General features: G+C 59.2%; 1 protein-coding gene across 5 annotated transcripts; it reads left to right on the forward strand.

Annotated features, from left to right (window-relative positions):
• Positions 1-429: 429 nt before the first annotated feature.
• SLC35H1 (solute carrier family 35 member H1) lies at positions 430-14,090 on the forward strand. 5 transcript variants are annotated; one of them, XM_045804767.2, is made up of 10 exons: positions 430-481; positions 3,504-5,473; positions 6,303-6,453; positions 7,680-7,743; positions 8,439-8,511; positions 9,061-9,229; positions 9,312-9,395; positions 11,718-11,893; positions 13,014-13,143; positions 13,505-14,090. In XM_045804767.2, the coding sequence occupies exons 2-10, from the start codon at positions 5,354-5,356 to the stop codon at positions 13,636-13,638; spliced, it is 1,101 nt and encodes a 366-aa protein (XP_045660723.2). In that variant the 5' UTR covers positions 430-481; positions 3,504-5,353; the 3' UTR covers positions 13,639-14,090. The 5 variants fall into 5 exon arrangements, with proteins under 5 accessions (XP_045660723.2, XP_045660722.2, XP_045660724.2 ...); XM_045804766.2 differs by having other exon boundaries at positions 5,099-5,473; XM_045804768.2 differs by lacking the exon at positions 430-481 and having other exon boundaries at positions 606-3,654; positions 5,099-5,473.
• The last annotated feature ends 361 nt before the right edge of the window (positions 14,091-14,451 follow it).

Here is a 14,451-nt window from a genome sequence, read left to right on the forward strand (position 1 = left end):
GTTTCACAAATGTGTATTATTTATTATCTCCCATGGATCTTCTAAGTCCTAAAATTTAATGCCCCTGACTTATCACTCCCCAGCCGACTTAAGCTCTCAGAAGAAAAAGCCCATGAGAGATTTTTCATGTTTGCGGTTCCATGGTTGCCCAGCACTGGGCTGGAATAAGGTACTCTGTTCAACAGAAGTAAACAGGTGGCTCTTTTCCGGCTGCCCCGGGTGCGCATGCCATCGCAGCACGCACTGGGGCTCCAGAACGAGGCCGATGGAGCGCAGGAGACACAAGCAAAGACAGCACGGCAGGTTGCTTGGCGCTGGGACTCTGGGGACTGTGCCGGCCGGCCCACCTCCGGAGCCCCGCCCCACCCCGCCCCGCCCCGCCCCGCCCCTCGGCCTCTTCTGGCGGAAGTGCTCCCCCCGCGCCGGCGCTCGGCCTCGCACTTCCGGCGGGAGGATCCAGCCCGGAGCGCCCGCTGCTGAGGTGAGTGGGCGCGCCGCGGGCCCTGCGCGCGCTCCCGAGGGCGGGGGAGGGTCCGGGAGCGGGGTCCCGGCCGGGCTCTGCGCGCAGCGGCCCGCCGGGGCTCCTGTCCCTCCCGAGCCTCCGCGTTCGCGCCGTGAAGGGGCCGGGGCCTCCACTCGCCCTCCCCGGCCGCCTGCCGGGCGCGCTTCCCCAGAGCTTCGCGCGCGTGCGGCGACGGGCAGGGTCCCGACCCAGGCAGAACTTCGCGGACGCGACCCAGCCCTCCGAGAGGCGGCATCCCGCGGTGGGGTGGGAGTGTGGGGCGCGCAGTAAACACGTGCGCAAACAGGGCAACGTCAGGTGATGGGAGGTGCCAAGAGGATGAGGAGCGGGACCTCGAGCTGGGTTCAGCCGAGCAAAGGTCCGCGGAAGAGGGAATGTTCAGTGCAAAGAAGGACGTAGGCTCGATGGGCCTGGCGAGCGGCCAGGGGCCAGCGTGGCGGGCTCCGGGGCAGTGGCGGGAGAACGAGGTTGCAGACACGGGCAGAGGCCAGATGGTGGAAGGGCCTGCTAGGGGGTTGGGATTCGCCCTTTGAGGGCGTGGTCTGCTTTCGGTGAGTAAGCCTTCACTCAGGCTGCTGTGTGGACTCCAGGCTGTCGGGGAAGGAGGAAGCGGGGACACCAGTTAGGAGACCGCTGCAGTCCCTAGGTGAGAGATCAACATGGCTTAGGCTGATGGCAGAGCGCAGGCGAAGACAGGTAGCTGGTCTATAGGGATCTGGGAGGAGGATCTGACAGGATAGGATTGGAGGAAGGAAGGACAGAGTGGTCAAGGGTGAGTTCATCATTCATTTGGGGGCTTAGGCTTTAAACCAGGTATATTGTGCTGGCATTTACTAATGACTTGGGAATAGGTTGGGGACACCTTCAGTTTGAGGTATCTTGGGTGCAGCTACCAAGTAGACTGTTCGATGTACCAGCCTGGAGCTGCCAGAGAAGGGTAGGGCTAATGGAAAGAATGTAGAAATCACTGGAATGTCTGTCAGATGGGATGAGATTACTCAAGGGAGAATGAAGAGAAGAGAAGCCAGGATCCAACCCTCAGGTATTCAACTTTTACCAGTTGGTTGATGAGGAGGAGCCAGCAAAGAAGGCCAGGAGTCCAGAAAAGCAGAAGAAAAAGCAGGAGAGTATGGTGTGGCATCCAAGAGGCTTTACCAGGAGGAGGAAGTGGTCAGTTCTGTAAGGTGCCGATGAAGACAGAGACTTGGTCCTGAGAGGGGCAGCAAGGTGGAAGGTGTGGTGACTCAGTGGAGCAGTGGGGACAGGCTGAAGTGAGTTTGGGTGGCAGGAGAGTAGGGACAGTAGTGCAGGGGACCCTGGGGGAGTTTTGCTGTAAGGGGGCCAGGAGGGTTGTAAGCCTGTGCCACAAGTCACCATCAAGCGCTGTACCTGATGCCATCGGCTCCCCTCCCAAGAGGCAGATGATTTTATCCTCCTTTACTGGAAGCTGAGGTCCAGAGTTCAGGTCATTCGGGGGTCCCGATGTTCATAGAGGAGCCAGGACTGGATCCCTGGTCTTTCTCACTCCAAGCCCACACTGGTAGCACTAAACTGCACAGCCCATGTTACAGTCACAGAGCTTGAGGGGAGCCAGGTGCTGCGGGGGGGCTGTGCACCAAGTCTAGCCTGATGTGCCTGCTGCTCCCCGCTAGGCTGCCCCCTGGGGAAAGTCATGCACAATCTGGAATTCCCTTCTTGGCAATGAGATGTGAAAAAGAGCATTTGCCCCTTTCAGCCTGGTTTTCCTTATCATAAAAAAGGGGTGGGGACCTTATCGTATCTCTATTTCCAATGCTAGGCATACAGTGGTGCTTAATAAATGACCATTGAGTAAATGGCTACATGATTTCCAAGAGCCCTTCTAGCTGAGGCTGATTTTGTGTCTGGGGTTAAATGACGGAATGACAGTAAGAGAATGAGTGTTGTTAGCTTGGAAACAGTGCTCCCTGCTGGCTGGGGTAATCACAGGGACTCTCTGGAGGTGGAGGACCCGGACTGGCTGAAGGAAGGCTGGGACTTGAGCAGGAGGTGAGAGGGGGGTGGCACAGCTTGCAGTGTTGGAGCAGGAACTGCACGAAAAGCAGAAGATGCGAGAAGTTGACTCACAGAAAGGTCCAGACCGCTCTGCGGTGGGCGGGAGCCACGGAGAGCCGGTACTAAAGGTAGAAGGCCCTGTGGTTGCCTGTGTGGTGTGAGCAGTCATTCTCCGCAGGGAGCACTTTTGCCCCCCTGACATTTGGCCCTGTCTGGAGACATTCTCGGTTGTCAAGCTTGGGAGGAGGAGGAGGGGGCTGCTCTAGGCATCGAGTAGGTAGAGACCAGGATTGCTCCTAGACATCTCACAATGCACAAAGGATTACCTGGCCCCGAGTATCAGTAATGCCAAGATGGAGAAACCCGGGTGTAGGGGAAAGAATATGGGCCTTAAGGTCTGTTAGGCATAGGTTTGGTGCCCATGTACCCCACTGCCTAGCTGTACAAGCAGGAGCCGGCGGGCGGGAGGTGCGGGGAGAAGTGGAAGAGACTAACCTGTCGTGTGGGGGAGAGAGGCTGGTGGCCTGGAGGGCAGTGGTGGTCGGGAGATGTGACCGTATTTGGGGATCCTTTTTTAAGACTGAGATGACAATACTTGCTGTTTGAATGTGGGCTGAGGGAGCGAGGACTCAGGGTGGGAACAAAATTTCTGGCCTGAGCAACCGGGTGAGTGGAGGTGCCACCGGCTGGGGTGGGAAGAGGGGCAGGTTTGGACAGCTCCTGGGGCTCGGGAGTCCGTGCTGGGTGGACGGGGGTGAGTGCCTGGTATTAGACATCCAGCATGGACGGACGAGTAGGCCATGGGGATTCTTCGGGAGGCGCGGGGAGGTGTCAGCGTACTGATAAGAAAAGGTCATTGAGAATTGAGTATGTTTAAGGACGTCCGTTCGGGGTACAAGGAAGCTAGAAGCAGCAGTGAGGCAGCCCGCGCTCCCACCACCCGCAGGGCCTCGGGGAGCGTGCTAGCAGCCGTGCGGGCCGCTGCTGTAGATGGTGTGCTTTCTCCAAACTCGTTAGCAGAATCACGTGCGTGGCAAACATACTCTTGGAAATTGCAGTGCATAGTAGAACCACAGAAAAACTGCTCTTCGTCACAGGTAAGACAGTTGGGTTCTTGGAGCATCTGGCTGGCTCAGTCACTAGGGCACGTGACTTGAGTTCGAGCCCCACGCTGGGGGTAGAATTTACTTTAAAAAAAAAAAAAAACAGTTGGGTTCGAGGTTCAGGTAATTATAGGTGAGTCTTAGACCTGCATGGGTTGTCAAAGTTACAAAGGCTGCGGAGCAATTCTTAGTTATGTGGACACTCTCAGAGACCCCCCCCATCATATCCCTAAAAGCTAAGAGAGTTCCCCAAAAACACCCCCACAGGTTTCCAAAGTTCCCTCAAGAGAAGCGCAGCCCTACCATATCCTTCCAGCAAAGCCTTATGCTGGCTCCCGGTTTGCCTCGGGGGAGGGCAGTGATAACCCAGCTTCCAGTGTCCAGAGCTGAGTGAAATTACTCCCAGAAAGGACTGGGGGTGGGGGAAGTAGGGTATGTCTGATCAGATGGTTCTAGGAAGGCTTCAAGGAGGTGGCATTTCAGCAGGTTGGGAACGTCTCAGAGGCGGAGATGGGGACTGGAGACACACACATGAAGCCGCAGGTGGGGTACCTGTGGACCTGGGTCAGCCGGGTCTCCTCAGAGCCTGGGTGCTCTGGACGCTCGTTAGGATTGCCTCAATGGAAAGGCGGGAAGTGGTTTAGTTCAGCAAGACCTAAAGCAGGCACCGCCGCTATGGGAGTGGTCCTTAGAGGCCAAGGGCAGGGTAGGTATTGGTTTCCTGGTGCATTTTTAGTGCCTTAAAGATCGGATCAGCGCCCTGAAAAGCAGGTGCCCGCTCTCTTGCACTGAGTCATCGAACCGTGTGGACAACTCAGTGTGCGTGGTGGGTCCTGATTCCAGGAGCTCACAGCCTCCCAGGGGACAGATGCCACTCAGATCGGCGTGCCCTGCACAAGTACAGCAGAGGGAAAGTAGGGGAGCCGTAGGAGCAGCCCCATCAAGGAGGAGGTGACAGTTGAGCTGAAGTTGCATAGCGTCCGCTGGGAAAGGAATGGAGGGTGGGCAGCGCGTCTGGTCCTCCAGGCAGTGGGAGAGAGCCCGTGTGTTTGGGGAACTGAGGCAGCGGCTGGGATGGGGACAGAGGGCCCGGAGCTAAGGCTGGAGAGGCCAGCAGGGACAGGTCAGGACGGCTTAGCTGACAGGAAGGCTTTTGGTCTTTATCATAAGAGCCTGGGAGTCACTGAAGGACTGACATCTGATCTGACATGATCAGATTTACGTTTTTAAAAGGTCAGTTCGGCAGCAATTCATGGAGAACAGCTTGAGGCGACAGAGTGGACGGGACTGGAGCTCTGTGAAGCCTTGCCGGGCCTGCGCCCCTTCCTGCCCCCCGCTGGGTCCGCTGTGGTCTGCTCCCTGCGGGCAGGGGTGGGGTGGACCCATCGGGCAGCCCTTCCTCCGCCGGGCCACCCAAGCTTCCTTTCCATTCCTCCAGCCTCCGACCTGGGGACCTGCACGCCCTGCATCCACTTAATCATGGAGAGGGTTGGCTCGGGCCACCAGCCCCTAAGGTGAGGCCTGTGCCAGGGTCTCCGTGGATGATTCCGAATCATGGAGGCAAAGAGGACTCCTCCAGCCAGGAGACTTTGTTGAAAGTCGTGGCCCTGCTCGGCTGGCGCTTCCCGTGGCCGTCTTCGGGAGAGCTGCCCGCCCCCACTGACCCAGAGCAAGGGATTTGCAGCTTCCCCGGATGGGGAGGTGGGCCCTTGACGTGGCCTTTGTGTGGAAGGCGGTGTTGACTCTGGGGCTGGTCCTCCTCTACTACGGCTTCTCCATCGGCATCACCTTCTACAACAAGTGGCTGACGAAGGTAACGGGAGGCTTCGTGGGCGGGGGGGGGGGGGGCACGGCCGCAGCGTCCCCGAATATTTAGCAATAGCATGGCACGGACTTCCACTCATCAGCCTGGAAGCCAGTCACGCTAGCGATGGGACAGGGCCCTAGAGCCCTGCCACACCGGGGGTGCCCCTCAAATGGGTGGATCGAAGGGAAATTGGGAACCGGAGAGACACCGAGGATGAACTAGGGTAACTTGGGATTAAGGCAGCAACTGTTTACCAACCGGTAGAGAGGGACTTCAGTATTTTTTTTTTTTTTAAGATTTTATTTATTTATTTGACAGAGAGACAGGCAGCGAGGGAGGGAACACAGGCAGGGGGAGTGGGAGAGGAAGAAGCAGGCTCCCAGCAGAGGAGCCTGATGTGGGGCTCGATCCCAGGACCCTGGGATCACGCCCTGAGCCAAAGGCAGATGCTGAACGACTGAGCCACCCAGGCGCCCCAGACTTCAGTATTTTAATCACTGGTCCTGCTGCGCTGGCCAGCACTGGTTATGACCCGGGGTGGGGGGGCGCTGGAGCAGGAAGCAGACGGGCCGGTGGACACGGTGGAGACCGCACCACGGTCCAGTTGAGCCCCGGTCTGCCACCTGCTCTCGGCATGATCTCCAAAATGGAACTATAAGTCTCTCATCCCAAGTGATTGCAGTGTGGGGTGGGGGTGGGGGGTCCTGGCCGCTGCAGAGCCCTGATGAACCACGGAGTTAGCGCCACTGCCCCCAGCCAGGGCAAGGAGGGAGGGGGAGCCGGACGAAGGCGGAGCTGTAAGCCAGCCGGTCTGTCTGTGCTTTGGGCTCCGCAGAGCTTCCACTTCCCGCTCTTCATGACGATGCTGCACTTGGCCGTGATCTTCTTGTTCTCTGCCCTGTCCAGGGCCCTGGTTCAGTGCTCCAGCCACAGGGCCCGCGTGGTGCTGAGCTGGACGGACTACCTCAGGAGAGTAGCTCCCACAGGTACGTGGCCGTGGGGCAGCCCTGGCCCTGGGCGGGTGGGGGCGAGACGGGGGGGTCGCTTGGAAAGCCGTTGGCCAAGGACAAAAGGAGCCTTGGTGGCGTGGAGTGGAGGCCCTCTCCATCCCCCCCTCCCACTTCACCCTGTCTGCCTCCCCGCAGCCCTACTTCTGCCTCTTGTGTCCTCTGCAGCCCCCCCCCCCCATACACACAACATGCATGCTCGCACGCACCAGGAAAAGTCTCCAATGCAGCACCGGCCTTGACCAGGCGCACTGAGGCCACACCTGCCCTCACCTTGCTGCAGTGGGACGATGAGGGCACCTCGGAGCACGGGGCGGCGGGGGCGGGGGGGGAGCAGCGCAGACCCAGTGGGGAGGGCTTCCCAGAGCATGGGCTGAAATGGCCGAGGGTTTAGTGTCTGTGCGGGTCTGCAAGGGAACCAAAAGCGTGTCGGGACACGGGGAGCTCTGCGCTGGTGAGGAGAAGTGGGAGAAAAGAGAGAGTGGCAGGGACAGATCCTGGAGGAGCAGGTCCTCCACGAGGAGTGTGCCTTCGATCCTCAGGGAGGAGAAGCCACTCTGAAGAATTGCTCATAAGGGATGACGGAGAGGATTAATACTCTTCCTCGGGGGGACGGACAGGATTAATACTGTTCCTCAGGGGGACGGACGGGATTAATACTGTTCCTCGGGGGGACGGACGGGATTAATACTGTTCCTCGGGGGGACGGACGGGATTAATACTGTTCCTCGGGGGGACGGACGGGATTAATACTGTTCCTCGGGGGGACGGACGGGATTAATACTGTTCCTCGGGGGGACGGACGGGATTAATACTGTTCCTCGGGGGGATGGACGGGATTAATACTGTTCCTCGGGGGGACGGACGGGATTAATACTCTTCCTCGGGGGGACGGACGGGATTAATACTCTTCCTCGGGGGGACGGACGGGATTAATACTCTTCCTCGGGGGGACCATACCGCCCCAGCCCTAGCCAGTCAGAACAGCCTGCAGCCCTAATGCTGGAGGGACACCCCCTCCCTTTTTTGGCCAGGACTTAACCCTTCAGTTGCTGTGAAAGGAAGGCCCAAGGGCCCGAGAGAAAGCCGGGGTGTTTGGGGCAAAGCAGGGAGCACTCGGGGGCCTCATGGAAGTGTTTGAACACCTGGCCCGCCCATGCCGGCCGCCCCGGCTGCGTGTCCGGCGGGCGCCCCTGTCTCCGCAGCACTGGCAACGGCGCTTGACGTGGGCTTGTCCAACTGGAGCTTCCTCTACATCACCGTCTCGCTGTGAGTCCCAGCCGCCCCCCACCCTCCTCCAGGCTTGGCCCCTCTGTCTGACCCTGTCCAGCCCTGGGCCTGTGGGCTGGCCGCTCTGGGAGCAGCCCCTGCTCTCAGCTCCGCCCCGATACCCGGCAGCGCTCCCGCAGTAACCCCGGGCTCAGAGGGGTGCTGCGCCTGCCTGCCTGGTGGGCTGGGGGAGCCAGGGGCTCGGAACGGTGCCCATCAGGCCGGGCAGCAGGGGCACCGGCCGGTGTGGTGCACGTGGCTGCACAGAGGGGCACGTGTAACGGCTGTTTCTCAGCTCTGACCTTGTACTTCAGGGGGCGTCCTCCCCACCTTCTCTTTTCCTCCTCCCCTCCTTCCTTCCTGAACCCAGTCACAGAGGGGCAGATAAATAAGAGGACTCGGGAGCTCACAGTTGACCCGCAGCCTCTTCTCTCTAGCGATAGTCAGAGGTCCCTTGGTCACAGAGATTTGTTCCATTTAAAGGTCATGTATCAGCCCAGATGACTCAGGTCGCCTTCCTTTGATCTTTTGTACCCAGATTGCCCAGCTGCCCTGAGCAGAGCCATTTGCCCTCAGGGAAGTCAGAGGTCCCCACAGCCTCCCACCTTCTCCAGCACAGTCCATGGGCTCCTGTCCTGGTGGCGGGCCTGAGCCCTGGGCCCCGCTGGTGCATCATGGGTCATTTGTCCTTGCAGGTACACAATGACCAAGTCTTCCGCTGTCCTCTTCATCTTGATCTTCTCCCTGATCTTCAAGCTGGAGGAGCTGGTGAGGCCCCAGCTCCCCTGGTCCCTCCTACCCCCACAGATGCTCAGACTAAAAGGGGTGTCTGAGCAGTGGCCTGTCGCTATGTGACAGAGGAGACGAGCCCAGCCCAGCTGGCAATAACTCCTATCGCTGAGGAAGGCCCTAGGACAGGCCACTGCTGAGAATACTTAGCAACCGGCGTGGCAGGTGTAATGACCAGAAGAATGACAGAAGGAGAAAGGGTTCAAGGATAAGGGCCAGGTGCAGCGGGGTCCTGGAGGCAGTCACCCTTTATTTGCTAGGTCCAGGGTACTGGGGGACCTCCTGGGGGCCTAGACCAGCTGTAGGAAAGCTGTTTAGAAGTTTAGATCAACTAGGGATGCTGGGTACATGTCCACTGAATGTCAGCCCTGCCTACATTGATGGGAACGAGCTGGCCGGGACCCCCGAGGTCGCGGGGGAGAAGGGTTTCTTGCCGCAGGGTCAGCCAACATAGCTACTGAGCCCACGCTCCAGGGTGGAGAAACTGGGGACCCTGCGGTCAGTGGCCACTGCTCCCCATCCTGGTAGCGTGCGGCTCTGGTCCTGGTGGTCCTCCTCATCGCCGGGGGCCTCTTCATGTTCACCTACAAGTCCACACAATTCAACGTGGAGGGCTTCGCCTTGGTGCTGGGGGCCTCGTTCATCGGCGGCATTCGCTGGACCCTCACCCAGATACTCCTGCAGAAGGCGGAGCTCGGTGAGCGTGGGCCCAGGCAGGGGGGAGGCGGGCGGAGGCGGGCCAGGCCACCCTGACGGCTCACCCCGTCCTCATTCTGCAGGGCTCCAGAACCCCATTGACACCATGTTCCACCTGCAGCCACTCATGTTTCTGGGGCTCTTCCCTCTCTTCGCCATATTTGAAGGTATGTTGGGTCGTCCGTCTTGGGGGCACCTCAGTACGACAGATGCCCCTTCCCTGCTCTGAGCCCAGCTCCATGGGTGCTGCAGAGGTTACAGAGATGGAAGATGCGGTCCCTCCATCGGCAGTGCCTGGTCTAAGGGCTGGACAGACATTAAAGCAGAGGGCTGGAATCCAGCACGAGAAATGCGTACACAGAAAGTGTAGATAAAAGACAACAGACGATAATGACAGTGGACGTGTACAGCCCGACAGGTATGCCAGGGCTGTTCTGATGTGGGTTGTTTTTTAAAAGATTTATTTATGTATCTGAGAGAGAGAGCATGAGCAGGGGGGAGGAGCAGAGGGAGAGCGAGACGCAGACTCCCTGCTGAGCAGGGAGCCGGGTGCAGGGCTCGAACCCAGGTCTCCAAGATCATGACCTGAGCTGAAGGCAGACACTTAGCTGACTAAGCCACCCAGGCGCCCCTGTTCTGGTCGTTTTAAACATACTAACTCTTACACTCCTCCAAACCCCTGTGGCAGCACTAGCATTATGGCCATCATGCAGGTCAAAGAAGCAGGTGCAGAGAAGTAAAGATAACCTTGCCCCACAAGCCAGAATTGGGTTCCAGCAGGTGGTTCCCGAGTCCTTCCTCTTAACTGTGATGTGTTCTGTCTCTTCGAAGGAGGAGAGGACCAGGATTCTTTCAGGGTGCTAGGGTGGAAAGCCAAGTCAAAAAGACTTGCCAGGCCACGGATTGTGGAGGCTGGAAGGGCTTTTGCCAGGCGGATGGGGGCAGGGCATCGCAGGAAGTGGGATCCGTCAGTTCAGAGGGTGGAAGTGTGCGGGATGATGTGTGTAGCCTTGGCCACAGCGCAGGAGGCTGGCTAGGGGGCCCCCCGCCCACCGTCACCTCCCAGAGAAGAGGAGAGGCGGGGAGAATCATCTAGGCTGCGAGTACACACCTCCGTACTTCCTCCCGGGTTTCGAGATGAGTCTTTGTCCCTGTTTATCCTTCTTCCCCGAGTCCCTTCCTTCTGTCCTCAGGGTCATTACAGAGAATGCTGTCCCACATCCATTTAAGTTTCAAGCAGTGAAGCGTCTCGAACCTCTCTGAGATGATTATGCAGCCCCGTTGTCCGGGAAGCTTCTTCTCTGCAGCCTCCTTTTCCTCCCAGTTAACATCTCCCCCCACCCTCACCTTCTGCCCCCTGTACCACCCAGCGCGCTCCCTCCCGTCCTGGCCGCGGACACCCTTCCCCATCCCTGCACACCCGAAGCCCCCGTAGTCGTCACTTAGCAAAGCTGCATGGATTTAGCTCCTTTAATCTTTTCTGGTAAATTAATCCCCCAAGCGCCTTCATTACTTATGTTGCTCTTTCCCGAATTCCCTTCAATTTGCCGACGCCTTTGCAGTACTGCTGAGCCCAGCACCAGACAAGATGTCCTACATCGAGAGGCTGTTTGCCTGGGAGGGACTGTCACTCTGCATTTCTTTGGTGCTTCCCTCCTAAAATCTCAAAGTGCTCGGCCAGCCTCTAGCCCCCACAGGTGTCTCAGCTGTGCCTAGCCCGGGGCCTTTCCTGCACAGACCCACGGAGTCACTCTAAGGGACGGTGTCGGAGGGCCAGGAATCCTCTAGAAGTCGAGCCAGACTTGGTGTGTGGGTGCCCGCGTGGGTGTCTATAGAACAAGGCTTTGTCCTATATTCGTGTGCATTTACTTTTTGAGAACCGTTTCCCACGTTATACTTAATATATATTGTCTGTCTGAGAAGTGCTGGTCTGCTCGAAATGCTCTCATTTTATCACTGGGGGACAGGCCCCAAGAGGGGGTACGTCTCAGCCTCGTCCCACAGCTGTGTGATGGCAAGACCCGGATTAAAATGGAGAAGGTTTGGGAGGATAAAATGAGGCCCTGTTCATGGTGTCCCACCTGACATCGAGAGCAAGGGCTCGCCCCGGGGCCCAGGGCTCTGACAGTAGTCACTCATCACTCACTCGATGGGCCACCCCACCTCTCTTTGGCCCACTACCTGCCACAGCTGCAGAGGCCACGCAAAGTCACGCTCCTTCCGAGAGATGTGCAGGTCAGCACCTTGGCAGGGGAAGCCCGCAGAGCACCAGGCCCTCCGCCCTAGCCCGGAGGCTCTCGGGGGGCCATCACTGCTTCCCCAGGTCCCCGGGTGTCAGGCTGTCTGCACAGCATTTTCTGCCACCTCCCATCCCCCTCCTCAGGGCCGCAGTGAGTGCACAGGTGCGCAGGGATGTGACTGCCCCATGTGGGGTCTCCCACACCCTGAGGACACCAGCACATGGCCTCCCACTCTCCCTTTGCTTTCAGGTCTCCATTTGTCCACATCTGAGAAGATCTTCCGTTTCCAGGACACCGGGCTGCTCCTGCGGGTCCTAGGGAGCCTCTTCCTTGGAGGGATCCTCGCCTTCGGTCTGGGCTTCTCTGAGTTCCTCCTGGTCTCCAGAACCTCCAGCCTCACTCTCTCCATTGCGGGCATTTTTAAGGTGCAGCCTCAGGGGTGGCCCCAGCCCTGTCTTACAGCACGGGCCCCGAGCTCAGCAGCAGCTTCTGTCCCAGCTCCCATGCCCCAGGCCCCAGCACGGAAGACAGGAGTGCCTGGCTAGTGTGCTGGGTGCCAAGCTCTTGTCTGAGACCCCTCCCCTCGTGGCCGCAGCCCTGGGGGTGGGGCTGGGCCTCCTGGGTTCACAGGTGGGCGGCTCCTACACCAGGACACACAGCCAGCAGGTGGCCGAGCTGGGATTCTGACTCCACCGGGCCTGGGATGCATTCTCATGTTACCATGAACGCCCACTCCGGTCATTTGGCAGTGGCCTGGCGCCATGGGTTGAGAAGGCCCATCCAGACTCCTTGGGCAAGTGTTCCGTGATTAATTGGTGATGCCTGCCATGGTCACAGCAAGGGACAGTGCTAGCGCACGTGCCCTGTGTTTGCCTGTTTTGCCTTTACTGCTGCCTGGCAGCACACGTGCCTCTGCTCTCAGGCTTCCCCCTCCCCTGCCACCCCTCACCCCACCCTGCTCGGGCCCATGGGGGTGGGGTGCGGTTTCTCCTTGACGAGACAGACACCGATGCTGGAGCAGAATCATAAGTCTCCCCAAAGGGCTTGGGAAGAGGCGTGAGCTGTGGTTCTCAGAACGAAGCATCCCACCAGTCACATTGGCAGCCACCGTGTATGCAGAACCCCATGGCCAGGGTGTGCCCTCAGGAGCCTGGGGTGATGCTGCATTCTCCTCTGGCTGTGTTGGGCTCTCCGTATGTGGGTGCCTTCTGGAAGCACAGCTGTCCTTCACTCCTGCGGACATGGCTGTGGGCTGGACACTCTCTGCTCCCAGCCCTGGGTCTGGTCTGCCTCTTTGAACACTGCAGAGCACCTCCCGTGTCACGTCTAGTAGCACAAAGGGAGGAAAGCATTGCAGGCACGCCTGGTCCTCTGAGCTCAGGGAAGCCCCCTTTCTGCCCCACTGGCCAGCCCGCCCAGGCCCCAGGAGTTCCGGCAGGTCAGGCCCTACCCTGTGGTTGTGCCCGGTGCCCCTGCCGTCCACCCTCCTTGCACAGGAGCCAGCTCCTCCTCCTGATCGCTTCCCCTTCCTGCCTTTGCCCGCAGGAAGTCTGCACGCTGCTGTTGGCCGCTCACCTGCTGGGGGATCAGATCAGCCTCCTGAACTGGCTGGGCTTTGCCCTCTGCCTCTCAGGCATCTCCCTGCACGTTGCTCTCAAAGCCCTGCGCTCCAGAGGTAACCAGAGCCCCTCTCAGAAGCCTCTTTTCGGATGACGCTCCCCGTGTGACTCAGCCCCTCCGACCTCCCCTCGACCCAGCCCTGGGTCCCCAGCCACCATCCAAGAAAGGCAGGTGGCTCTCGACCTGCCCAGAGCAGTTCCAGCGGGGTGGCTGTCTGCGCAGGTCAGCCGCCTCCGCGGAGGCCGCCCCTCTGCCAGGAAGTCAGCCTGGGGGTTCTGCCACCGCCACTCAGAAGAGGGGTCGTCTCCAGGGAGTGGGGGGGGTGAATAGGTGGGACGTGGGTGACTCAACACCCGCATCGGAGGGCACCGAGGAAACCATGATTGGGTCTACAGCTGGTTTCTCTCTGTCCCCAGGTGATGGTGGCCCTAAACCCTTGAAGGGGCCGGGCTCCCACCCAGACCTAGAGCTGCTGCTCCGGGGCAGCCGGCCGGAGGAGGACGACAATGATGATGAGGAGGAGTACTTTGTGGCCCAGGGGCAGCAGTGACGGGCCAGGACACCCGCTGGGAAGCAGGCTGCTCCCAAGCCTCACACCTCACAGCAGCCTGGGGACCCTGGGGGCCCTTCATGACAGCCGGGGAGTGGTGGGCCAGGACTCTCCCAGGCTGGGCCTGGGGGGGGGGCGGCGCATGGCCACGTGGTGGGACTCGCTTAGGAAGCTGATCGAACAGGGGGGAGTGTCGGACCAGAGCAGGGCCCACACCGCACTGGAGTCACAGCGGGACAGGGGAGCGGGCCGGGCTCAGCTGCTGGCTAGGCTCTGCCAGCCCCAGTGGTGATTTCCAGGGGCAGAGCAGGTTTCCGAGGGGACTGGGTTTACACTGCGGGGCAGTTGGGAAGGGGTGATGCAGAGGCTGGAGCCTCATCACCTGGAGCCGTCTTTTCTCAGTACAGGTCTATTTATAGTTTGGAAATAAAGGATTTACTGTCCACTGGCCATTTCGTGTTGCCTGGAGGGGTGGGCCGGGAGGGGGCAGTGTGGGCCTTGCTCTCCCTTTCTTTCCCTGCCTGGGGCCTTCACATGACTGGTCAGACTCCAGGCTTCTTGCATCTCTCCCGCTCCTGTTGGAGCCCCAGTGCCCTCTCTCGGGTCCCCAGCACACCTGTAGGCAGGGGAAAAAAATACGTGCAGAGCACTGTTCTGGGGCGGTTAGTGTTTTCACAGCCTGCATTTGAATCCTGACCGTCACTTTCAGCTGTGTGACCTTAAGAAAATTACTTAACCTCTCTGTACCACAGTGTTTTTCTCTGTGAAATGGGAACAATTGTCTCAGTTAATCAGATTGAGTCAATATTGATA

This window comes from Ursus americanus, chromosome 22 (assembly GCF_024610735.1).
Source record: "Ursus americanus isolate L20-20 chromosome 22, mUrsAme1.1.p, whole genome shotgun sequence".
Lineage (NCBI taxonomy): Eukaryota > Metazoa > Chordata > Mammalia > Carnivora > Ursidae > Ursus > Ursus americanus.